The sequence below is a fragment of the Nannospalax galili genome, unplaced genomic scaffold, assembly GCF_000622305.1.
Source record: "Nannospalax galili isolate Female #2095 unplaced genomic scaffold, S.galili_v1.0 scaffold646, whole genome shotgun sequence".
Taxonomy (NCBI): domain Eukaryota; kingdom Metazoa; phylum Chordata; class Mammalia; order Rodentia; family Spalacidae; genus Nannospalax; species Nannospalax galili.
The window spans coordinates 2,827,387-2,853,180 of NW_008355279.1; the positions used below are offsets into that span (position 1 = coordinate 2,827,387).

The following is a 25,794-nucleotide window of genomic DNA, read 5'->3' on the forward strand; positions in this document are numbered from 1 at the left end:
CACACTAGCAGCTGGCGCCCCAAGATCCCTGCCCGCCCATAATAACCCATAAATCATATTCTTTTCTCTTTTTAGTCCCTAGTATTTAAAGTGCCAAATTCCACTGGATTTCTTAGAAAGTTAAAGAGAATTTTAAGACTGTCTTTAATTCTCCTAGGTAACTTGGGAGTTTTCTGAAACATGCATGATCAAAGACAAAGCAATCGATATACACAAATAAGACAGAGAAACGTGAGCATGGTAATAGCAGAGTTAAAACCAACAGCTGTTTAAATGATCCCAACCCCAAAGCACCAGACAATGGAATTACCGCACAGTATATGCTCCAGGTTCTGCCATCTACCTGATTCCACTCAGCATTTTTCATCAGGGCTTGATGAGATCAAGAGAGTCAGCTGATTAAATCTGAAGAAGCCACATTAGAAGTATTGATAAAAAGGATGCACATTTAACTGCTTTTTTTTTTGTGGAAGCAGGCAAAGTGTATATGGATATGAAAAGAATATTGTACATAAGGCATAGGCATGCTTAAAGATGTGCTGGTTCTAACAGACAGAGAGCTCAGAAAACACTGTCACAGCAATGCTGAAAACAGTTGAGATGATCTTATGCTTAATGATGAAAACACAATTCAGACACGGGGAGTGGTAGTTGGAGTTCAAAATCACTGCAAAAATCAGGCCAAACTCTCACTACTATTGAGCCCAGGCAGAGCCACAAGCTTAGAAAGGATTTTAACATCAACAGGAAAAAATACTGTAAATACTGGAAGGACTTGCAACCACAGCCCCTGAGAAACAGCTGAAACACCAGTGACTATTTAATATGAAGAAGAGGAGATTTTGAGACTATATGAATTCATCTTTAAACTTTTCAGACTATCTAGTGAATGTGGAAATCATGCTCTGAAGGGCTTGGTGGGCTGAGGTAGGGCCAGCAGGAAAGATTACAGGGAAGTAGATCTCAGCCAAAAGTAAGAAACAGTGGTATAAGTGACTGTCCCAACAACTGCCCTTCAACTCTCAGAGTCAATGAAATAATTAGAGGTTAATAAAAACAGCTTGGAAATAGGCACAGTGGTACATGCCTTTACTCCCAGCACCCAGGAGGCAGATGCCTCTGTGAGTTCCAGGTCATCCTGGTCTGCACAGTGAGTTCCAGACCAGCTGGGGCTACAGAGAGCTCCTGTCTCACACAACAACAAACCAAAAAAATAAAATAAAATAAAATAAATAAAATAAATAAACCAACAATCATGCTCTGAAGGGCTTGGTGGGCTGAGGTAGGGCCAGCAGGAAAGATTACAGGGAAGTAGATCTCAGCCAAAAGTAAGAAACAGTGGTATAAGTGACTGTCCCAACAACTGCCCTTCAACTCTCAGAGTCAATGAAATAATTAGAGGTTAATAAAAACAGCTTGGAAATAGGCACAGTGGTACATGCCTTTACTCCCAGCACCCAGGAGGCAGATGCCTCTGTGAGTTCCAGGTCATCCTGGTCTGCACAGTGAGTTCCAGACCAGCTGGGGCTACAGAGAGCTCCTGTCTCACACAACAACAAACCAAAAAAATAAAATAAAATAAAATAAATAAAATAAATAAACCAACCAAACAAACAAAAATCAGCTTGGATACATCATAAACATTTTATTGACATCTTAGAATCTTAGATAATATATGATCTGTTGACCAAACTTAGACCAAAGTTTTGATCAGATCAACACATGTGGGATTCAAAGTAACAGAAATAGTTTCTTGAAGAGAACCGTCAATAAAAACATTATTTCAGAGTAAATCATCGGTATACACAGTATAAATACAGATAGCCACTAAGTTTGAAAACACAGATGAATACATAATAAGAGGGTTTATTGGTATTACATTTTACAAACAATAAAATACTGCCTAGGTTTCCAGATTTTAGGGGTATCCTATATGATTTTTAGTAAATGTTAGAAATTAGGGGTATGTTCTCCATAGAGAATAGTAGCAATACTAACATAGGTGGGATTAGCCATGTGCTAAGCATTTAAAAGATTTCATCTGATTCTAAGAAGTCCTATTTTACTGAGATGGAAGCAGAATTAGACTAGCTGAATGACATTACTGAAGGTCACCCAGGACTTAGCTAGAGGCAGATACAGCAGAGCCCAGTTGCTTCAGGATTATGCTTATTCTGTGTCAGACCCAGTGGTAAGCACTTTCCACATATTTTCTCATTAATGCCTTAAAATGACCCAGTGTCATCTCATTCCTACATATGAGAAATCTAGTTTCAGAAAGCTAAGTAACAGGTCTCAAGAGGACTGATCTCTGTCCCAGACTGAGCTCCATATTCTCGTCCTGTTACTGCCTCTGGCTTAACTGTTCATTTATTTTGTAAATTATCCTGACTTAACTGTCATCAAAATAACCTATACAGATGGTGACATTAAAAGTCCTCAACAAAACACTGAAATATATCTTAGAGTATTGACAAGCTCTGTTTATGAACAGTATCAACTGATGATTTACACCAAATATTACATCAATTATCTGATATTCTAGAGAGAAACCAAACACTGTAGAGTTACTGAGTGAGCCACATTACCTACTTTAATACTTCCATTGTTGGGCTTGTAACTGACTCTTGCTGAGTCATCTAACTAGCTAAATAATCTCAGCCATGGCACACTCTCTTTGAAGTTCAGTTTCCTATTTTAGGAAACGGGACTGTAACACCAGCATCCTTTTGTTCCCACCTACCTGCCTTAATTATGAAACTCAAGGCAAGCCAGAAGCTTTATACTTGTAAATACACAGATAATTTCTGCAGTAGAAAGTGGAATGTTAGTTGTTTCCATGTTGTATTCTAACAGATTCAATACTGGGCAATGTAACAGTTCAAAAGTCAACCACACTTACCTACAGTCAATCATCACCAGCAAAGCTAGGTACAAGTATTTATCCATACTTCTCACAAAATAGATACAGCTCAAAATTTGGCAGCAAAGTTTCACATAAACAATCACTTATTAATAATAACTGCAATGTAGAAACTAGCAGTGCTTCATTTATAAAGTAAGCTCAAGAATTAAGCTGGTTTTTCCAACAGTATGCTCTGATAAGAACGTAAGAAACACACTAACTCGGAGACTTTCCTAATATTTTAAATATTTCTGTAGCAACGAAAATTTTTTTCAACAACTACATTATTTTGTAAGTCATCAGTTGTTTGCAGTCTATACATACAGTGAGCACAGGATGGCAATAACTCAGTATGTAGAGGCAACTTTGCTATACCAATCTGATGCTGTGTGAAGAAAAAGCACTATGGGAGAGTCTGATTTTCATTACAGGCCTTTAAGCCTCCTATGTGTTAAAATTTTACCCAGCTGGCAAGATTGATTATATTAGCACATGATTCCTCAGTTAAAAATACTGAAGCGCCTTCTCACTAAAGTTCTAACACTGACTCTGAGGTGTGCCCAGCCATTCACATCTTGCAGACATGTCAGAGAACAAGTCCAGGGCCATACACCTACAAAGATTCCAATTCAACTCCATGGGACCTGGAAGCCCACATTACTGGACACCATATTAAAGAGCTTCTGGTAAACAGTTCATTTCTTAATAATTTTGGGGAGTGGCAGTTAAGACAGGGTCTCACTACTAGGTTTACTAGTAACCCACAGTTGTTCTGGTGGAGGACAGAACATTAGAAAGCATTTTGTGGCCCTGATGTTACAAAGAAATATTGCTTAGATATACCCTTGAAAACTCTAAGACCTATTCCTTGAGTTTCACATTTGTGGGAAACATTCAAGAATGAAGTCCTGGCTTGGTTAGGGGGCTACACTATGTTCTGTGAGGAGGCTCTCAAGATTTATCTGAACCTTAGGGAATGTCCAAAACACCAAATGTGAACCAGGATTTGTCCACGCTGACCAAGACACCAACAACATTAAACTCATGGCAAATGTGGTAAGACCGATTACATTAGCCCATGTACACATTTCATTAACAATATTCAAAATGACATCAAATCTGAGTTTGCATGGTAGACTAGGAATAAAAACATACCTTCTTCTTGTTGGTAAAAGTCTCATGGTATTCTTGTGATGCAAATAAAAATCTGTTGGGAGTTCCCAGAGATGAGGCTTCCCTTCTGTGGGGTGGAAAACTCCCAGGAAGAGGTTAATGGAATCTTGTCTATCAGCATCTAAAAAGCAAGAAAATATATTTAAGAAAACTAATTACTGAGGCAGATACCCCAGGAGAACAGCTCAGGAGGCCATTGATGCAACTGCAGTTTCATAGCAGATCTCTGAAAATAAAAGGAGCATTTATATTTCAAGCTTCATACACATACATACAATCTTGGTCATCAGAGCTCTGAGGAGAATGAAAACCTTGCTTTAGAATGATGCTTCCTTCTTGACCATACCTCCAAAACAGCAGAATGTAAACTGCTTCTTAAATATCGGCTTAAAAATTGTTAAGAACTACTATAATACTTTAGACTTTTTTTTTGAGACAGGGTTTCCCCTATAGCCCCACTTGGCCTGAAACTGACTATGTAGACCAGGCTGGCCTTGAGCTTATGGAGATCCACCTGCCTCTGCCACCTGAGTGCTGGGATTAAAGGCATGGCTTATTTTTAAAATAAAAACATATCCTCACCATTTATAATTTATCTGAAGTGAACACTTCTCTTTATTCTGAAGCAGTGCTGAGTGACAAACAGACCAACCCAGCTCCTGCAGAAATTCTGCTGCACAACCTTGAACCAGCCAGCTGCACTCTCCACATTCAATCCTGGAGAAGATACCCTTTCTTGAACAGAGACACTGCCCTCAGCTGGGGGGTTGGCCCATTATTTTCTGTGGTTGACAACAAAGACAGTAAGGGTATATGAATAATATCTGCGTTGTAGCTCTTCGCCCACTCCAAAATTATCTTCCAAACTCTATTATGAACTAATCAAACTGCCTGCACATACGTTCTAGTTCCTCTTCCTTTTCCTGATTATGCTTTGGTACAAATGATAACACTGAAGTGGTCTCCACCCACTCTCCCATTCTACACCTTCTCATCCTGGCACCCTGATTCTGTCCCCTTGCTTCCTTCTGACCTTCTTGTCTTGGAGCCCTATCTATTCAGGTCTCTTGCAGACATTCATGATATAAATAATAAACTCTTTCTGAAAATGAGTGTGGTACTAAAAAGGAAGCACAGCACAAATGGCTGCTTTGGGAACAAGATCATATTATCATAAAATCAAATTTCTTCCAACAGCTATAGTGAATACATGCATCTGAAAGTAGTATTGGGTTATTTGACCATTTTTGCAAAAGCAAATGAATGAAATATGGTAGATCAAATATGTATTCCTATTATTAATATTTGGCAAGAAACATTCCATTAAAAAGCATTTACCTTTCAGACCAAGAGTAATATATAAAAGGATGTTTATATGCTGAATCTATTTGGAGCCTTTTCTCCACTTGTTGAGAGGAGACAAGTATTATAAGATGCAGACATTACTACTCAATTTGCACCTCTTTATGTAACAAAAAAGTAAACATGTTGATCTTACAATAATTATATTCTCTATGCTTCTTGAATAGACTTGATAGAACTTAATAGTTTATTTCATGCAGTGCCTCAAAACATCTTAATACTATCTAAAACAGCTTTCCATTTTCAGCCATGTTTTCAAGGAGTTTCTTTCATTAGTAGTTTCCTTTAAATTTTAGCAAGTATGACAAAAATGTAAGAAGTGACAAGCATTTAACAGATAAAAAAAGAGATAACTCAGCTGAGCATGGTGGCACATGCCCCGTGGTTCCAGCACTCGGGAGGCAGAGGCAGGCGGATCTCTGTTGAGTTAAAGGCCAGCCTGGTCTACATAGTGAGTTCCAGGACAGCTGGGGCTACAGGGAGACCCTGTCTCAAAAAGGCCAGAAAAAAAAAAAGAGATAACCCTTCAAAAGATCATAAAGGCTCTTGAAGGCACTGCTATTGCTACAACTTCAGATCTCTCTACAGTGGTATGGGTTAACTACTAAGGTTGGGTGATAAGGCCACAGAAATGAGCCTGAGCATTCTCTGGGTATTGACTGTAAAATAAACCTGCTTTCTCTAGGAAGGTGGTAGCACTTTGGGTATGGTCCAGAGCTTAGTATAGCTAGGTCCTCTCTGTAGTGTGGCTAACAAGAGGGCAAAAGGATTACCTACTTCTACAGCTAATTATTCTTTAAAAGCAAAAAGAATATGAACTATTAAATGTCATTCAAGTCACTATGCACTAACCAGTTCTATTATTTATATATAAACAGATCAGGACTGAGTATAACAATTTTTAAATTAACTGTCCAAAATTTTATCTTGGAACTAAAGTATTTGTTATTCTAATATGTATGTGATGAAGCAGTGTCTGAGATCATAAAAGTAGAAAATACTAGTTAATAACTAATACTTTTTAACTGGTAGGATAATGAACTTAAGATTCCTACCTTATGCCATTTATTGAAAAAAATACTAATGAGATGTAAGAAAGACACAGATCAACACCCAGTATAAAAGCAGATACATATACCTTTCAAAAGAAGGAGAAACGGCCAATGAACATACAAAATTCCAATTTTACTAGTTATCAAACAACTACAGACTAAAACAATATAATATTTCTACTATGCTGACAAACATTTTTCTTAAGGTGTAAGAGCATTAACTGATTAATCCTTTCTGGAGGCAACCTCTCTCTCTCTCTCTCTCTCTTTCTCTCTGTATGTGTGAGATGGGTAATCTTGACTGTCAACATGACTAGGCTAAGAATCTAGATTAGTGATAATCTTACTGATAACACACTTCTGGGTATGTCTGTGAGGGTGTTCCAGAGACAATTAGATCATTAGGGCTCTGGTAGAATGAATGGTGGACTCTATTAGTGGTATTATTAGGAGGTGGTGAAATAGAAGGTGAAACCTAGTTGGAAGAATTAGGTCACTGGGGGCATGTCTTTGGGGACTATATCTTGCCTCCCTCTTCTTGCATTGCCCTGTCTCTGCTTAGGTTAAGAAGCCCCCTCAACAGCCCAGGTCCTACCACCATGACATTTTGTCCAAGCAACAGGGACAAATAACCATGGACTGAATCCTATGAAAACATGTACCAAAATAAGTCTTTCCTCTGTTAGGTTTTGGTCAGGTATTCTATCACAATGATGAGACAAGTAACTAACTCATTAAGGCCCTGAAAGACATTTCTACTTTCTTACCTAGTAAAAATAAGTAGTTGGCTGGAGAGATGGCTCAGCGGTTAAGAGCACTGACTGCTCTTGCAGAGGACCTGGGTTCGATTCCTAGCACCCACATGGCAGCTATGAACCATCCTTAACTCCAGTTCCAGGGGAATCTGAAGCCTTCTTCTGACCTCTGTGGCACTGCACTACATGGGTGCACTCACATACATGAAGGCAATACACTCATATACATAAAATAAAAATAAAATATTTTAAAAAACCAAGTAGCTGGGTGTTGCTGGCTGACACATGCCTTTAATCCCAGCACTTGGGAGGCATAGGCAGGTGGAGCTCTGTGAGTTGGAGGCCAGCCTGGTCTACATAGGAAGTTTCAGGCCAACCGGGGTTATAGAAGACCTTGTCTCAAGAAGACAGAAAAAAAAGAGAAGTGAAAAGGACTTATGTTCAAAGGTGTTTTATTCAGCAGGATCCTAGAAGTACAATAACAAATAACTAAATTATGATGCTTCTAAAGGATAAAGAACCATAATGTTACTAAGCAATCATGTTGTAGAAGAATAAAGTCATAAAGTTATTTATATTATCTGAAAGGGCAAAAGATTATAAATTGCATGTGTAATAAAAGCAGAAGGGTCCTGTTCTCCTAAACATGAACAAGTGGCTATCTCTGAGGGTGAGGGTTATTATTTATTTGTGTGTCATTCTGTACTTTCTAAAATTAACACACACTACTTTAATAATTGAAAAAAATCATTCATTCAAGAACTTTCCATGTCCTTCACTTCACTGGGGACACAAAGACTAACAAGAGCCTGGTTCTTGGAGTTTTATAATTTAGTAAGAAACAAAAATATGTATAAATAAATAATGAAAGTGTTTTCAGAAGATAAAAATTCAATGAAGAATATAAAACAGTGACGGGAGGATATGGGGACACAGGTTGGGCAGGTAGAGAAAGAGTAGAAGCTGGCTGAAGTGTGAACTGTAGTGGATGAAGGATGGCATCCACAGAGCTCTGATGAAGGATGGCATCCACAGAGCTCTGATGAAGGATGGCATCCACAGAGCTCTGATGAAGGATGGGATCCACAGAGCTCTGATGAAGGATGGGATCCACAGAGCTCTGATGAAGGATGGCATCCACAGAGCTCTGCCCTGCCTGGGCAGGACCTAGAACTGCAAAAGCCTTTGGGGAAAACAAACCGAGCAGCACCAGAACAGGAAGGCCAGGGAGGCTGCAGGGTGGTGGTAACAGAAAGAACAGAGGGCTAGAGACAAATGGAGTTAGATCCATGTGGCCTTATAGATCATAGTAAGGAATTTGATTTTAAATGCGATGGGAATCCCTGGAAAACGTGGCGTTTTTGTTGTCATTTTTCAAGAGGGAATCATGGGATCTGATTTAACTTTAAAAAACAGAAATAATACTGGCTGCTATGAACAATTAGATCAGGAAAGTAGACAAAGAGATGATCCAGGAGCTACTGCATCTGTCAAGAGGTACTGGTTGTGAGGAGTGGTATGACATCAATAGGGATGAAAAATTAGTAGAAAGAGAGTTGCAGGTGCAGTTCAGTGGCAAACATTTGTCTAGCACATTCAAGGCCCTGGGTTTGATGCCCAACACTGTGACAGGAGGGCAGGGGAAAGGAAAGAAAGGAGGGAAGAGCAGAAGAAGAAAGGGAAGGGGACAACAGAAACAATGGATGGATACTTTGGAAGTAGAGTCAATAAGATCTGCTAACATGGGAGAGTGTGGGTAAAGGTGATGGGTAAGGAAACTAAAGGATTCGAGGATAATTCTTAGGTTTCTGAATTGAACAATGGGTATGCGGTAGAAAAAACAAAAGAAGAAACAGATTAAAGAGAATGGAGAGTTTCTGTATCTGAAATGTTAAGTTTGAGGGATTTTTGTTCTGCATTTATTCTCTCTCTCTCTCTCTCTCTCTCTCTCTCTCTCTCTGTGTGTGTGTGTGTGTGTGTGTGTGTTTTGCTGGAGAATAAAATCCAAGGTCTTACATATGCTGGGCAAGTGCTTTACCAGTAAACTACATTTCTAGTTCTTAGTTTTTTGTGAGGCATGGTCTCACTCAAGGCAGCTTAAGACTGGCCTTGAACTGGTGATCTTCCTGTTTCAGTCTCCCAAGGGATTAAAGGCTTGCCCCTCCAAGCACCACTACTTTGAGATTCTTATTAGAGCTCTATGGCAGGAAAAGAATAATTCTGGACCCTAAGCACCTTTGTTCTCTAGTGTCATACTTACGAATATTATATTGCTAAAAGCACTTTGCAAACTTATACTGAGGTTACTAATGAAGTTGGTCAAACTTCAAAATAGGGAAATTATTCTGGATTGCCTTTAATTATGTGACACCTTTAAGGACAGAAAAGGAAGAAAGATGGGAAACTGGTGCGATTCAAAGCACAAAATGGATTCAGTGTACCAATGGGCTTTAAAAGTGAAAGAGTCACGAGTCACGATCTGAGAACAATCCCAGTCCGCTACCTGTGAGAACATGGGACCTCAGTCTCAAACGACATAGAATTTTGCCAATAATCTGAATGATCCAGGCAGCCTCTAGATGAGAGCCCAGGTTGACTGACATTCTAACTTTATTTTTATTTCCTTTGACTTCATTTTTATTTCAGTCTTTTCAGAAGAGAGCACAGACTCAGTAATGCTATGTATGCCCAGTGACTATGGAAAATGAATGTAGTATTCAAGAGGAGATTCAAGGTGGGCATCTAGATTAGCAAATGCATGAAATACCCCTAAGGTAAAATCTTAAGAGAGGATGAAGGTTTAGAAGTAGAGCAGAAATCAACAGAGAACCTGGGAAGGATGGTACAGGAGTTATAAGAAAGTGGAAATTGTCAGCTGGGATAAAAGTTGAATGGTTGAGTAAGAGGGAAACCAAGTAACCAACAGATAAAAGTATATAGGGAAAAGCAAGGACAGGTTGTGATTCAAAGCACAGCAGAGGGCCTGGTTTGAGTCCTGGAAGGGACACTCCAAGCTCTACATACAAGGTAAGGCAGACTCTGGGTGCAGATACAAAGTTTTCATTTGGTAGTGAAACGCTCTTCCTTTCTGTTACCTTCAGGTCCTTGGTGAAGTATACACCAAAGTCATCAGCGGAGGTTGGCAGCTGTAGGTTAGAGGAGTGGACAGGCATGAAGTGATCATTTTGGAGAGCAGAAGGGACACACTAGGGAAAGCTGTAGGACTGACTGTAACGGTGGTTTTGAGTGTGCTCTGTGCAACTTAAACTGAGGTTAACAACTTACAACTTTGGTCCTGTCGTGTTTAACATGCTTTCGGTATAGGAGAAGTAAAGAGATTTGGGTTTGGTGTTATTTAAAATGTTATCAAAGCATTTTGCAATTGGTTTCTTCCTGCTAAAGCCAAATAGAGCTTACTCACTAAAATCTGTTGTTCCAAGTATGACCTCAGAAGGTTAACCCACTCTATGTGGAAAGCTACACGCCTCCTTCCATAGGTGAGCAGTACTCTCAGAGCACCTCATGGCACCAGGGGAAAGCCACCTCAGCACTGTCTTTGGTGAGCATGTCTCTCTCTGCTTGGTGAGCTTGAAAGTCTTTACTCTGAGAGCTTTTATTTCTTTTTAAAAATCAGTTTGAAGAATACATGGTCCACTTCTATGCATGCATGCATATGCACCCACCACATTTAAATTATACACATATATGTAGGGTATATATGTATGTGTGTATCAGTTCTATTATTAACTGTATCAGGTAGTTTGTTTTGTTTTTAATAATAGGATTTAAATTCAAGACGCTAGCAAGAAAATCCAGGCTTACAAAATGTAAACGTTAAAAAAGCAAGGACAGTTTAACGAGATCCTCAAGGAAAGTAAAAGCTCTTCCCAACATTTAAGGTGAATGCCTAGGTAACTGTGTTTCCAGTAAGGCATCCTCTACCTGCCTAGGTAACCCATTAGGCTGGAAGCCAGCAGATGCTGCCTGGAGACAAACCCCTGAGCATACTGATAGGCAAAGCCTCAAGAACAGGTTTTTGTTTGATTTTTGAGATAGAGATCTTGCTGTGTTGCCCAGATTGGCTTAATCTCATAGACTTAAGGTATACTCCTGCCTCAACCTCCTGAGTAGGTAGAACTATAGGCCTGAACAGCTGTGCCTAGCTTTAAGAACAGTTTTAAAAACGAACCCAACAAAGGGTCAGAGGAGTTGCTCACACAACAAACATTTGTCTATATGAAGGGTAGAATCCTCAACCATTTAATTTCATTATTTTAGTTTCTTAATCATAAATATTTTCCTGCTCAGCCTAGAGGCATAAAATAACAAGACTAAGTGTGGCAAAGTTATCTTAAATACTTTAAAGAAAATTATTCTGTATTATCATCATTATATAATACCCACCATTATTTTCAAAGAAGGTATACACCCCAATGATACCATGCTTCTTAAAATAAGGAAGTCTCTTTTAGCCACATTACTCATAATATAATAGCTTTCATAATAATTCATTTTTCAGTTTTTACTATTTTTCTGTACCTTTCTATATGTACATAATGAGCTCCTGTACCCATAGTTACATTTAGTATTATGCTTTTAAAAAATCATTTATATTCATATACCCATCTGCACCTTCTACTCCTAGTAAGCAGGCTTTGTCCTTAAATATCCAAAACAATCCATTACAGGGACAATAATGGCAGGAGAGGGGCAGAAAAGGCAGCTTTCAACTTTCAGCCTTTTTCACAGCAACACACACCCACAGGTCTGTACTTGTTGGCAGAACTTATAATTGCACCTCTTCATCTTCTTACAACTTTTGTGTGTTGAACATGTCTCCAAAGTTACTTTGAAGTCCTGACTCCCAGTGTCTGTGAATGTAACTGTTTGGAAAATGAGGTCTTTGTAGATAACAATCCAATCAGCATGTACTCACACTGGAGAAGATCAGGTTCTTGGTTCAGTAATGGCTAGTATCCTTGTAAGAAGAGGAAAAAGAAACAGAGGAGAACAGATATGGATACAAGAGGAGGGTATGTAACAGCCAAAGGCAGAGATTGTGGCACTGCTATCTCAAGTCAACAAACATCAAGGATTGCCAGCAACCAGTGGAAGCCAGAAAGAAGCAAAGAAGAATTCCCCTTTATGGCTTTCAGGAGGAAACTGTCCTACTGACTCTTTGATTTTAGACTTCCACGCTGTGGGACTGAGACAGTCAATTCCTGTTTTTCAATGCTACCAGTTGGTACTTTTGCCAAGTGTGTAGGACCTGTGATTTTCTTCAGACCAATGGGCTAGGGCAAATGATAAAATGTCACTCCCATGATTATATACCCTTATATAAGATGACTGTCTTGCTAGGGACCTTGCTCGACAGGCTGCTTTTCCTTTACTAGCTGTGAAGAAGCAAGTAGCTACAAGTCTTTCAGCTACAAGGAACTGTACAGAACTGAATTCTACCAAACACACAGGCTGAAGTTAGATCCTTCCCTAGTCAAAATGCCTAATGAGATGACGGCATGGCTGGCATCTTAACTGGAGCCTTGGTACTCTTAGCAGAGGACCCAGCTGAGTTATTCCTGAACTTCTGACCCACAAAAACTGTCATAGTGATTATGTGTTGTTTTGTAATACTGAGCAAGATGCACAGAGAAACATCACATAGTGACAGTCCAATTAGGAGTCCTTTATTAGTAGCTGGAAGTCAGAGAAAGGTCTAATGCCCAAAAGAACTCTCGATCCCAAGAAGAAGCAGAGCAGGATTTATAAAGCTTAAAACCAAGGACTAGAAAGATGGCGTGGCGGTTAAGAGCACTGGCTGCTCTTGCAGAGGACCTGGGTTTGATTCTCAGACACAAATGGCAGCTAACAACAGTTTATAATTCCATTTCCAGGGGATCCGACACCCCCTTCTGACCTCTGCGGGCACTGCATGACATGGGTGCACTTACATACATGCAGGCAATACACTCATACATATAAAATAAAAATAATAAAAACATAAAATTTTTTTTTAAAGCTTAAGATCACAATTATACCATGCCAGGGGTAAAGCCAATAACCATAGTTATATCAGATCACCACAGTTACACCAGACCAGGGTCAGGTCGGTTAACAAAGAGGTTTTCAGTTAACAAGTTTTGGTTAGGCTAGGTGGGAGGGTATGCTACCTGGCTACTTGTAAATTTCCTAGTATTGTACAAACAATATACTCCCTAAAATGGCCTGCATGAAATGCTCTGAAATGCTCTGCCTGGCTGGATGCAGTGAGAATGACTAGGAAAAAACACAGGGTAAAGCAAAAGTCAGCTAGAACAAAATGGAGTTAGTTTTGCCACTTCAGTTTTATGCTGCTAACTTTATAATAATTTGTTACATAAAAACAGAGCATAACAGACTCATTTTCATCCACGCTGGGCCTAACTGATGTTGAAAGCAAACGCTCATGGATGCTTCTGAGCATCATTAAGGATGCTCTTTCAACTCCCTTGGTGTTGGCACATGCATCTTTTTCTTTTTTCTTTGTTTTTAAAGGAGAAAGTTTCTAGTTTTACCTCCTGGTTCTTGGCTGTTAGGGGCTCTTGGTCCCTAAAGGTCCATACAGGCCAGGCCAACCTAAAGGACCAGGCCAACCCAATGCTGATAGCCTCTTCCATGAGGTCTGTATCTGGTTAACAGTAAACACTCAAGTTCTGTAGGGGTTACTCTAAACATGCAGGCAATTCCCACTGTATAGCACTCTCCTCAACCATCCCTCTCAATAGAACTACTACACAGCCATCCAGGGATCCCTCCAAAGGCAGGGTGCCATAATGGGCTCACTTAGAGCCCTGTCGAGCCCTGTGGCTTGAGGTGAAGGAATGGGGTGACATGCATGTAGACAACAGTTCCTTCTAAAGAGCAACTTTGTTACTCTTCTCCAAATTCTTTGATTTTTTTAAAAAATCCCTATTCTGTTCAAGGCTGAAGACTCATGGAATTGATCACTGAGCACTTCCTGTATAAATTCTGCGCATGGGGATCTGTTTCACAATCCCTTTGGTCTGTAATATTGTATATTATACTGACGATGGCACCAGAATGGAGGCAGGGAAAGTACCAAGTACCATTGACACAACTTTGTGTTTATTCACAAATCATAAAAGTATGGTTTAATGCTAATATCATTACTAATTTCTAGTTGACAATTTAACCATTCTTAAACAACTACCAAGACCCCTGTCTGCAAAGATGATTCAATACTCTCAAATAAATTTCCATATACAGAAATACGAAGGAGAAATATACAAGGAGGCAGAAGTCAAGAAATCAAAAGATGTTTCATTATGTAAAAACTCTTGACATATGGCAAAATGCAAAAGTGCCCTATTTAAGATCCAAAATGTGGGACTGATGATGTAGTTCGGTTGGTAGTGTTTGTCTAGCATGCATAAAATCTTTGATTTAATCCCAGCACCATATAAATCACGCATTAATGGTACACTCCTGTAATCCCAGTACTCAGGAGGTGCAGGAAGGAGGATGAGAAGTTCAAAGTTATCCTCAGCTACATAGTGAGGTTGACACCAGCTTGGGATACATGAGAACCTGTCTCAAGAAAAAAATTAAAAATATTCATCCATTAATGTGCTGAACAAGTAGTTATTGAGTACCTTCTAAGTCATAAAAGTCTATTTTATGTAAATTTACAAATAATTTTAACTTTAAATAAATAGCTAAAAAAGAAAAAAAGTATATGTATAAGAAGAAAAGAAATGCACATAAGGGTAAGTGGTAGAAATACGCTTTTGCCACAAATTACCTGAAAAGGCATTGCTGTAGTATCGAGACAAAGTTTGCATGATGTCTTTGGAGTGCTGGGTCCATGGTGCTATTTTTCTGTAGGTTTTTACTCGGTGAACAAGTTGAGAACCACCATACTGAAGGGACAGAGTATCACCGTGATCTTCATAGAGTTCTTCAAATAACCTACATAAAAGAAAAACTCACATTAGAGATTGGTGCCAATGGGTCTGGTGACTCACACAAATAATTCCAGACAGAAGGGAGGCTAAGGCAGGGGGACCACAAATTCAAGGCCTGCCTGGACCCAGACTGAGTTCAAAATCAGTCTTGGCAAGTTAGTGAGACCCCATCTCAAAATAAGAAATGAAGAGAGGACTGGGGATACAGCTCAGTGGTAGAGCATCTGCTTGGCATGTGTAAGGCCTTGGGTACAATCACCAATATGGCAAAAAAAGTTTTTAAACAAGATGATTTCAAAAGTCATTCACTTGGCCACAGACTCAGAGTCTTTTACTTTATGTTTTCTCCCGAATCTTTCAAGTAGACTCCTCAATATCTTGAAAATAAATGCAAATGTAAAATATATTGTTTTATAATGATCTAATGCCAAGGTCACAGGAAACATAAGCTAACCCATTAAAACCAGATCAAGTGGTTTCTAATCATATTAGAAAAACTCTGAACACCTTATAGCCTGCCACATTAATTCACCTCCCATGGCACAATTTTGGTCCCACCAAATTGCCTTTGACAAAAGATATGCTCTTGCTTTGCACAGTGCCTCACTTTATTTGGGCGAGTGTAACAGCATACTAGACAGGGTAGCTTATAAACAACAAACATTTATTTCTCACAGTTCTGGGGACTGGAAGGTTCAAGATAAAGGCCCACTTAGTTCATAGGTGGGCCTTCTTGCTGTGTTGTCATATGAGCAAGAAACTAGCAAAATCTCCTTGGTCACTCTTCAAAGGCCACTAATCCCAAGGATGAGATTCTGACCTTAGATCTAATCACTTCTCAAAGGCTCCACCTCCTAATACCATCTCTTTGGGGGCAAGGATTTCAACATATGAATTTGAGGGAGATACAAATATTTTGCCCATAGCAGACATGTAAGTTATATACTATCTTTTTCTTTTCACAGAGCCAATGGACAGTCAAGACACAGTAACCCTTAACAAAGAATCAATCTTATACATCTTATATTTTTAGTTCAAAATGTATGACGACACAGCACTGTTTTTCATTGCCATCTGGGCTTTTATTTAACCCACTAGTTTGTCTAAGCATTTTGGATTTATCTAAAAAACACAGTACTTATAAATGAAATCAATACAAGCAAAAACAAACAAAACAAAATCCAGTGGCAACAATGTAGAAATATTTAAAAGAAATATTAAGAACTAACTTGAATACTGTCTTCAAACAATATAATCTTTGAGAAGCTACAAGCAGAAATGAGTTCATAAAAATCCTTATTAGTCAACTTTGCTTTCTGTCACTGCTGACATCCAAGTAGTAGAAAATGAGGCTTACCTTACCGCATCCGTGTCAAACTGTAGGTTAGGTTTGTCAATCAGTCCTAAGGAATACAGCTGATAAGCCAGAGCACATTTGCCTACCATGAACTGGGCTGTGTTGGTACGATCTAAGCAGTCTACACAGTTGGTTCGAAGAATGCCAGTCTTTAAAAAAACACCGTTAAGATTTTCAGTCACCCAAATTACTTCCATACTATATGAAAATTATTTTCTTAAAGAAACAGAACAAAGGCTGTGGGCGTTATTCCTGAGCAAGTATTATTTGATAAAGTTAAGGGTTAAAATAATAAACATTTTAATAATCATATAAGCTTGTTCACTTAATATTGCTCTAACAGCATCATTAAACCTAGTCTATATTTGAATTTACTTTGAAAGTTTAACAAGAACAAACAGTTAACATTTTCTATATTTATCAATCAGCAAAATATGGTCTTTTTTCAGATATATCTCCTTTATCATACAAACTACTCAGTGGTTAAAGCTGTATTATTCCCTTTTAAAAAATATTTACTTTTTATTATGTGCATGTGTATGCCTGTGTGAGTGTATGCCACATGTGTGCAGGTACCTCTGGAGTCCAGAGAGGGTGTCTAAGTCCCTAGAGGTGTGGTTCCAGGCAATTATGAAATGCCTGATGTGGCTGCTTGGAACTGAACTTAGGTTCTCTGGAAGAGTAGAAAGCTTTCTTAACTGTTGAGCTACCTCTCCAGCCCCAAGCCATCATTCTTAAAGCATAGCTAATAAAAAAAATGAACACCAACTTATATTCCAAAGTCAATCTAGTTACACATTCTCTTTTTGGTCTTTTTGTTGTTGGTTTGTTGTTGTTGCTGTTTTTGACAGGGTCCTCCTAGTCTCAGTCCACCTGGAGACCAGGCTGGTCTTGATCTCACAGAGATCTGCCACTCTCTGCCTCCCAAGGGCTGGGATTAAAGGTGCGCACCACCACACCCAGCTTTTTTTTATCTTTTTGAGACAGGGTCTTCCCGTAGCCACAGCTTGACTGGAGCTCACTATGAAGACCAGGCTGGTCTCAATTTCACAAGAGATCTGCCTGCCTCTGCCTCCTGAATGCTGGGATTAAAGGTGTGTGCCACCATGCCCAGCTCTATTTCCATATTCTTATTTTTAATTTCCAATAATAAAATTTTATAGAAAAAATTCATAGGTTATATTATCTTGGCTACACATTTTGTGCAAGATTTAAACACTAACAGGAAGGCTTTAAAAATCATTTTCAAGGATTAATAATTCTACATTCAATACCTCTCAATAGTTACTTATAGAAAACTTTACAAAAGATTAGCAAGACATGGTGGCAAGTGCTTATACTCTCCGCACTCAAGAGACAGACAGAGACAGGCAGATTTCAGAATTCAAAGCCAGCCTGACCTACGTAGTGAGTGCTGCACCAGTCAGGCTACATAGTGAGGCTCTGAATCACACACACACACACACACACACACACACACACACACACACACTGGGGGGAATCTTTCAGGAGACAGGAACTAGAATACAGTGATATAAACAGGGAAGAGGGAATACTGGAACAGGAAGGATTAAACGCGGTGGAAGTTGGGTAGATAGAAAAGGGACCATGAGAAGGGATAGCTAACACTAAAGGCCTTTTGATAAACCATATGCAAACCCACTAGTATAGAAGCTCTCTAACATATACATATACATTTAACAAAGAGTTTAAATGGAGTTAATTTATAACAGGGGAACAACAGCCCAACTAGACACCCCATCCTAACAAATAAAAACCTCAATACCAGGAATGGGTTACCTCTCTCTGAGGTGTTTGCCTGTGGGATCCCATAGACCCCCAAACATTAGAGGCTATTGTCATTGCTCATGGCTACCCACCAGAACTGATGGTAAAATCCTATTGCTGATGACAACACATACTTGAACCATAAAACATAGCAATCTCAAGCAGGTACTAACCTCAAAGCTTCATCCCTACTGGCTAGCTTTCATAGTGCTGGAAGGTGCTACGCTCAAGGAGAAAAGTAATCATCAATCTTACCCATGGGTGAACCCTGAGGACTACAATAACCACTGGCCTGGCAAGATACGTCTAGTACTACAATAGTGGCATGAATGTTGTGGGTATACATACTACCCTCTGATTGGACTTAAGGCCCACTCCATGAGTTGGAACCCACATCTAGCACTGTTATTAGGGTCAAGAGGAGCTGCCAAACCTGTGTCTAGAAAGGTAATGGTCCCTAGGAGAGAAGTTGGTACTAATTTTCTACCAAATGTGCAGAGTTAAAGTTACTCCTAATGACTTACTGCTATACCTATAGGTTACTGTATCTCTTGGTCCTTATCAAAGCTTCTTGCAGTAAAAGGCAGTATCGCAGAGACCCACAACCAGTTAAGATGCAGAGAATAAAAGACTTCAGAGTGCTCAGCTCTAAATGGAACATGTATATCACAACCCTCCCCCAAGGCTCAGGGATCTTCAAAAGAAGAGGGGCTGGAAAGACTGTAAGAGCCAGAGGTGGTGAGTGACTACAAGGAAATAGTGTTCTCCAGAGAGCAGGCAGTTGCACCTGTGAACTCATAGCAAATGTGACAGCATGAAAAAGACCTGCTCAAGCTCAAGTCAGACAAAATCCCAGCATGAAGGGGGTAGGTAGGCATAAAGTACTACCCCTAGCTAAGAAGTATTGGCATTTGATAGCTGCTGGGAGAGGAAGAGTTGGTTTTCCTCAAGAGTGTGGCCCTGGTAGACTGACCATACCCCTGGGAGGTTCCACACTTGAATATTTGGGCAACAATAATTGGGCTCGATGGGGCCTGGGAAGGAGAACAGGAAGCTGGGTGAGTAGTGGTATAGTGGAGGATCTTAGAGGAGTTAAGGGAAGAGAGAATATGATCAAAAATACATTGAATGATACTTTTAAAGAATTTTTAAAAATTATACACTATGAACACAGATTGTATTCACTACTATCTGTACCTGCAGTCGACCAGTGGGAATCACACATCCTCCTAGTTCATTCCACCTGTGTGTAAAAATAAATGATTTACATTTTTCTTTCTTCCAGTGCTAGGAATTAAACCCAGGCCATGAACATACTAAGCACATGTTCTACCACTCCCAAACCCTGTTTTAATGTAATGGCATAATACATATTCATTGATTTTTGTTAAGAATCACAGCAATATAGGGGAAAGATCTGGAATAATTAGTTAATTTGGCATACTCTCATTCTTTCAGGCAAGTGAATGTGCAAATAACATGGATCAGTCACCATGTTCTGCTCAAAGAAAGCCATGTTCAACAAAAGTCTCTCTTGCTTTCCTTTAAGCCCATTTCTTTGGTCTTTACAAGCATGCACAATTTTAGGCATCTTCCTAATAAAATCTTCTATGCCTTTGTCTTCTTACTATATATTAAGAGTCCCCCAAATTCAAACAACTGTAACAGGAAACTGTAACAGGAAGATTACTTCCAAAGATATACACACTGACAGTTGATTGTTGATTTTTTGCTTGACCACTGTAGTTAACTGTGTTTACTGAAAATCAAATGCATTTCCAGCAATGACAAAACATTTTGTGAGAAAATCAATATAACAACAAATTCTACTTTCATGAAAGTATCTGTCTTCAATTAGAAAAACTCCCGTTCCTATTAAATACTAAACAATAAAATTCACTACCAAAAATTCATTTTACAGAAATATTTTATGTACTGCTTATTCCACAAATCAACCCTAACCCTAACCCCAAACCCCACTTCCATTTCAAGGTATAAAACTACCAGGGGTTCTAACAGTTACATAGTCCCCTGAGCAGTTCGCCTCCCCAAAAAGCTAAATTCATCTATCCATCTTCTAGTTAGCACAGATTTTATGTATTTAGAATTTATTATTATTTTTTTTTACTTTGTGGTGTGTGTGAGTGTGTGTGTGAGTGTGTGTGAGTGTGTGTTGTGTGTGCAAAGCTCTTGGGATCCACCTGTCTCTGCCTTCCAATGCTGGAGTTACAGACACACATAGTCATGTCCAGCTTTTTACTTAGATGCTGGCAATTCAAACTCAGGTGCTCATGCTTATAGAGCAAGTGCTCTTAACACTAAGTCACCTCTCCAGCCCCTAGAATATTTTATACATAAGAATGGAAATCTTGATTCAAGTCTCTCTCTCTCTCTCTCTGTGTGTCTGTGCTTTTGTATGGGCACATGTATGAATGCATATGCATTGGTCTAAATGTATGTACATGTGTGGTTCATGTGCTGGAGACCAAAAATCAATCTTGGCTGTCATTCTTCAAATGTTATTCACATTTTTTAAAATTTATATATATATATATATACATATTTATTTATTCATTTATTCATGAATTTACTTATTTATTGTGTGTGTGTGCGTGTCCAAAGTGCCCAAGCGTGGAGGTCAGAGGAGGACTTGTGGGAGTCATTTCTCTTCTACCATGTGGGTTCTGGAGATGAAACTCGGGTTGTCAGGCTTAATGGCAGGAACCTTTACCTACTAAGGCATCTCACCTTGATTCTTTTAGAGAAGAGGTCTCTAGCTGACTTGAAGCTCTCCAAGTAAGCTAGGCTGATTGGTGAGTGAGCCTTAGGGATTTGCCTATCCTTGCTTCCTCAGCCCTGGCATTATATGCTAGGGATCAAACTCAGGTGCTCATGCTTGCATAGCAAGCACTTCATCAATCAAGCTGCCTCCCCAACCCTTATTTTAAGTTTTAAATACCATACATACTTTTCATCTGGGCGTAAAATGCTGCAGTAAGAATCAGGGCGGTTTACAAAGAAACCGGTTTTCTTTACCACACTTTCTGCAATCACATTCAATCGATCAAGAACATTACACAGCTTGCTGGAGAGGGAAGGAATAACGAGAACGTGAGAAGAACTTGGGTTTTAATATGCATTATTCGCACATCTAAGGCAAATAAAGTCAATAGTAATGATATTTTTTAAATCTTGTGGTTTATATTTAATAAAAATGCTGTAAAGATTATTGTAGGAATAATGTAGAGTCAATGACTAACAACAGTGGATGCAAAATGAAAATAGGTCTTGTGGCTTAATATCAAATACCAGCACATTCCCTAATCTTGGCCCAGGCCCTTGCCACAAGAGGTTTTTCCAAAGTCTCACTCTTAAGAGCTGTTAGTCAAACCACTAAGCACTCATCAAATGACAATGCTTAGTGCTGTGACAAAGGAAGACAAAATTGGAAAGAAATTAGTATGAACTGTATCAACCAATGAACTAACATACTGTGGGAAAGTAGATGCATACGTGTATTCATGGGGAATCAACTACCAAAAATGACTTAGGAAAAACAGCACAAGGAGTTAAGCACAAAACAAATGGGGAGAGTAAAAACCCACTGTGTATAGGAAGTGAAGGGAAGGTCTAGAGAGACAATGCAGGGGTTGTTTGGTTTTGTGAGGTTTTTGTGGTTTTTGTTCCTGAGATAGGGTCTCACTATCTCAAGCCCTGGCTGCCTTGAAACTGGCTATGTAGACCAGGCTGGCCTCAAATACACAGTAATCTGGCCTCTGCCTCCAGTGCTGGGGCTAAGGGTGTGTGTCACCATGCCCAGCATAAAAGACTGTGCAAAGTTTAATGGAAAAAAGGTTCCTTAGAAGAGATTAGTTCTGAACCAAATCTTGAGAGATAAAAGAGAGGTGAGAAAGCATGCCACAGGGGTGGCAAGTCACAGAACAAAGACTTGCTCTGGGCATAAAGATTAGGTTTTCTCAAACAGAACATCCCTCGGATTTATAACATTCCAGAATCAACCAGTTCATTAAGGAGCTTAGGTTTACTATTAACAGAGTTACTGCACATTCGTCTACGAGAGAGATGCATGAAAGTGCTGCCTGTGAGAACTTAAAGAACAAGGCAGAATGAAGTACAAAAAAGCCAAACTAATGATTCAATGAAGAATAGATGCCATGAAACCGCTGGTACTTTATACAGAATGAGCAGGTAAAAGGGCAGGTGAAGACTTGGTCACTTCATTAAAGTGCTCAAACTAATTCCCAGCCGTCTCATAAGGAAATGAAAAGGGCAACATTACATAGAGATCAGCTACTGTTTGACAGTCAGGAAAAGGAAACACAAAGCCAGACATGTGAACCTCGGTCACCTTTTAGTGTACTTGGCCATGTCCCAGGGGATGTAGACAATTGTGTGCTCGGGAGGCAGAAACTGATTAAGGTAGGTCACAGCAGCCACGAGCTCTTCACTCAGAATTCGTTCATGCTTTCTTTTCTCTCGTTCCTTTATCAAAAATATTTTTTAAATGTTTTAGGTTAAAAAACTTAATTATCAGACTTATGATTACCTTAAATCAGACTTTAAACATCTTCACTTTTCAGTCACCTCTGCAGCTTATACCTTATCTTACTAAGACAAAAAGCCAGAGTCTCAAATCTACTCAAATGAAACCCATTTACTAAAATGAAAATAATATAAGTGCAAATAGTTTCTTCACCAGGTAATGACCTTTGAAGAGCCAAGGAGGTCAGATTTCTCCCTATTAACCTCCCCCCTGTCCCAGCATGCTCCACACAAGCCTCTCTCGCACCCTCCACAGGCCACTCTGGTACTCTCTCTACCAAGTACCAACCAGAAGGTAACCCACAACTGTAGCCAGCTAAGGACCAAAGAGAAATCAGCCTGGTCTGGATATCAATTCCTAAAGAGGACAGCACAGAGCATTTGCACATTTGGCTCACCAAATATTCTATGGGATGGCCCAATAGGTACTTTATTCCTCTCACTGTGGCAGAATGAACTGAAGTTGAAAGGCTTTCAGAGGACCAAGCCTCACCTTCTGCCACCACATCTGCAACATCGCAGATACTACAGTGCCCCTGACTCATGAGGGTTAAGGTACTGTACTACTCTGTACTGCTAATACTACCCTTCAACAAGGTTGTTCTTGGTCTCTACCTAAAGAACAATGGAACAATAGTATCATCCTTACAGAATTGATTAAATGAGACAAAACACCAAAAGTTCTTGGCAGAACAACTGGTACATATAAGACCTCAAAAAAATATAGCTATTTCTATTGTTATCTTGATCAGGCCATTACTTGAAAATATTAACATGAAAAACCAAAATAGAGAAAATCAACTGTGCAATAGTCACTTAAAAGATAAGGCTCTATTGATATCATAAAGATACTTCTGTGTTGTTTTCAATTATAAAGATTACTTTTCAGTTGCCATGAACTTAATCAATAACCACAGTAGAAACAAAAAAGGATATATATTTTGCACAGCTGAATAAATCACATAGACATGCTACATAAGAATTAAGAACAGTAAGCCCTTTGCATCACTGGATGGCACAGCCACCAGCTTCCTGGGGCCAGCATCTATCCTGGGTAAGTTCCTCAGAGCCCACATCACATTGACTTCCCAAGCCTCATTCACCCTCCCAGCTCCCCCACCCCATCTCTCCTCCTAGCCTGGTCCTGGCCCATTTCTTCTATTGACACCACAGACCCCTGGACTGACCTCTTGGCCCAGAATCCCCACTGCTTCCTGATCCTTTTCATCCAGACCAACCCAATTCCTCCCTGTAGTCCCCAGAAGCCCTCTGGGCCTGTTCTCACCCCCATTTCTCTTTGCATCTCTGGGCGGCACAGCCACCAGCTTCCTGAGGGCAGCATCTCTCCTGGGCCATGATCCTCCCAGGCCAGCCCAGCCCTCAAATTCTTGAGGGTAGCATCTTTCCTGGAGGGATCCAGATCATAGGAGAAAGCCTGAGAGCACCTGATCCTCATCTGACTTGGGCCTCTGTGGGAACTCCTGAACAGCAAGACAAAAGCATTTTGGCTACTCCAATATAAAATCAAAAGAGAGAACCTGAAGCCTAACCAACCAGCTTTTCATGCCCAACAAGTAAACCACAAAGGCACATAAAGTTTACAAAAAGATGGGGCTGGAGAGATGGCTCAGTGGTTAAGAACACTGATTGCTCTTGCAGAGGACCCTGGTTTGAGTCCCAGCACCCACATGGAAGCTACAAACCATCCTTAACCCCAGTTCCAGGGGAATCCAAGGCCCTCTTCTGACCTCCACAGCACTGCATGCCACGGGTGCACTCACATACATGCAGACAATACACTCATATAGATAAAAATAATAAAATATTTTTTAAAAGTTTACAAAAACAAGCAGACCTAAACTCAACAAAGGAAGGCTTGAGTCTCACATAAGAATCAGAAACTACAAAAGAAATCCACATGTCAAAGTCTCAGAGAAAAAATATTAACATGAGAAACCAAAATAACATATCCCCACCAAATACCAACAGCCCTCTAGAGGAGTACAATGAGAACCCCCTAGAGATAACACAGGACATGGTACTCAAAAGAACAATTATAAACATGATAAAAAGAATTTAGTGAATTTAAAGAACACACAAAGAAATCAAAGAACTGAAAGAAGATAGTGATAAACTGCTGAATGAATTCAGAAGAGATAGAAACACTGAAGAATACTCAGGCTGAAAAGAAGAAGGAAGTGAAACTTAGTAAGCTAATTAGAAATGACAGTAGAAAACCTCACCAATAAGATGAATGAAATGGAAAACAGAGTATCAAGACTGGAAGATAAACTGGATGAATTAGACCACTCAAGAAAGATTATGAAAAGTTTAAGAAAACACAAGAATGGAATGTGCAGAAATTGTGTGACACCATAAAAAGACCAAACTTACGAATCACAGGCATACAGGATGGGAGAAAATCTTCACCAGCGACACATCTGACAGATGTTTAACATCCAGAATATATAACAAACTCAAAAACAAAGAATCAAGAAAGGAAATTACCCAATAAAAAGATGGGCTAAGGAGCTGAACAGAGAGCTCTCAAAAGAAGAAATAAAGACGGCTAAGTAGCATCTTAAAAGGTGTTTAACATCCTTAGTAATTACAGAAATGCAAATTAAAATCACTTTAAGATTTCATCTTACCACAGTCAGACTGGCTAAGATCAAGAGAACAAATGATACCAAATGTTGGAGAGGATGTGGGGAAAGGGGAATGCTCATCCACTGCTGGTGGTACTGCAAACTTGTTCAACCCCTATGGAAAGCAGTGTGGAGAACTGTTAAAAAACTACAAATGAACCTACCATTTGACCCAGTTATATCGCTCCTTGGCATATACCCAAAGAACTCGTCCTATTGCAGAGACA

The 25,794-nt window shown here is 39.5% G+C and overlaps 1 protein-coding gene across 2 annotated transcripts in view; it reads right to left on the reverse strand.

Moving 5' to 3' along the window:
- The window catches only part of Fig4 (FIG4 phosphoinositide 5-phosphatase), a 184,493-nt gene that overhangs the window by 68,825 nt on the left and 89,874 nt on the right, over window positions 1-25,794 (reverse strand). For both annotated transcript variants that reach the window (XM_008852422.3, XM_029555727.1), the window contains exons 11-16: window positions 22,726-22,859; window positions 21,325-21,441; window positions 19,554-19,599; window positions 16,569-16,717; window positions 15,049-15,215; window positions 4,061-4,199 (exon numbers count right to left, since the gene is read on the reverse strand). In XM_008852422.3, coding sequence (XP_008850644.1) covers window positions 4,061-4,199; window positions 15,049-15,215; window positions 16,569-16,717; window positions 19,554-19,599; window positions 21,325-21,441; window positions 22,726-22,859 — 752 coding nt within the window. The remainder of the gene's footprint in view (window positions 1-4,060; window positions 4,200-15,048; window positions 15,216-16,568; window positions 16,718-19,553; window positions 19,600-21,324; window positions 21,442-22,725; window positions 22,860-25,794) is intronic.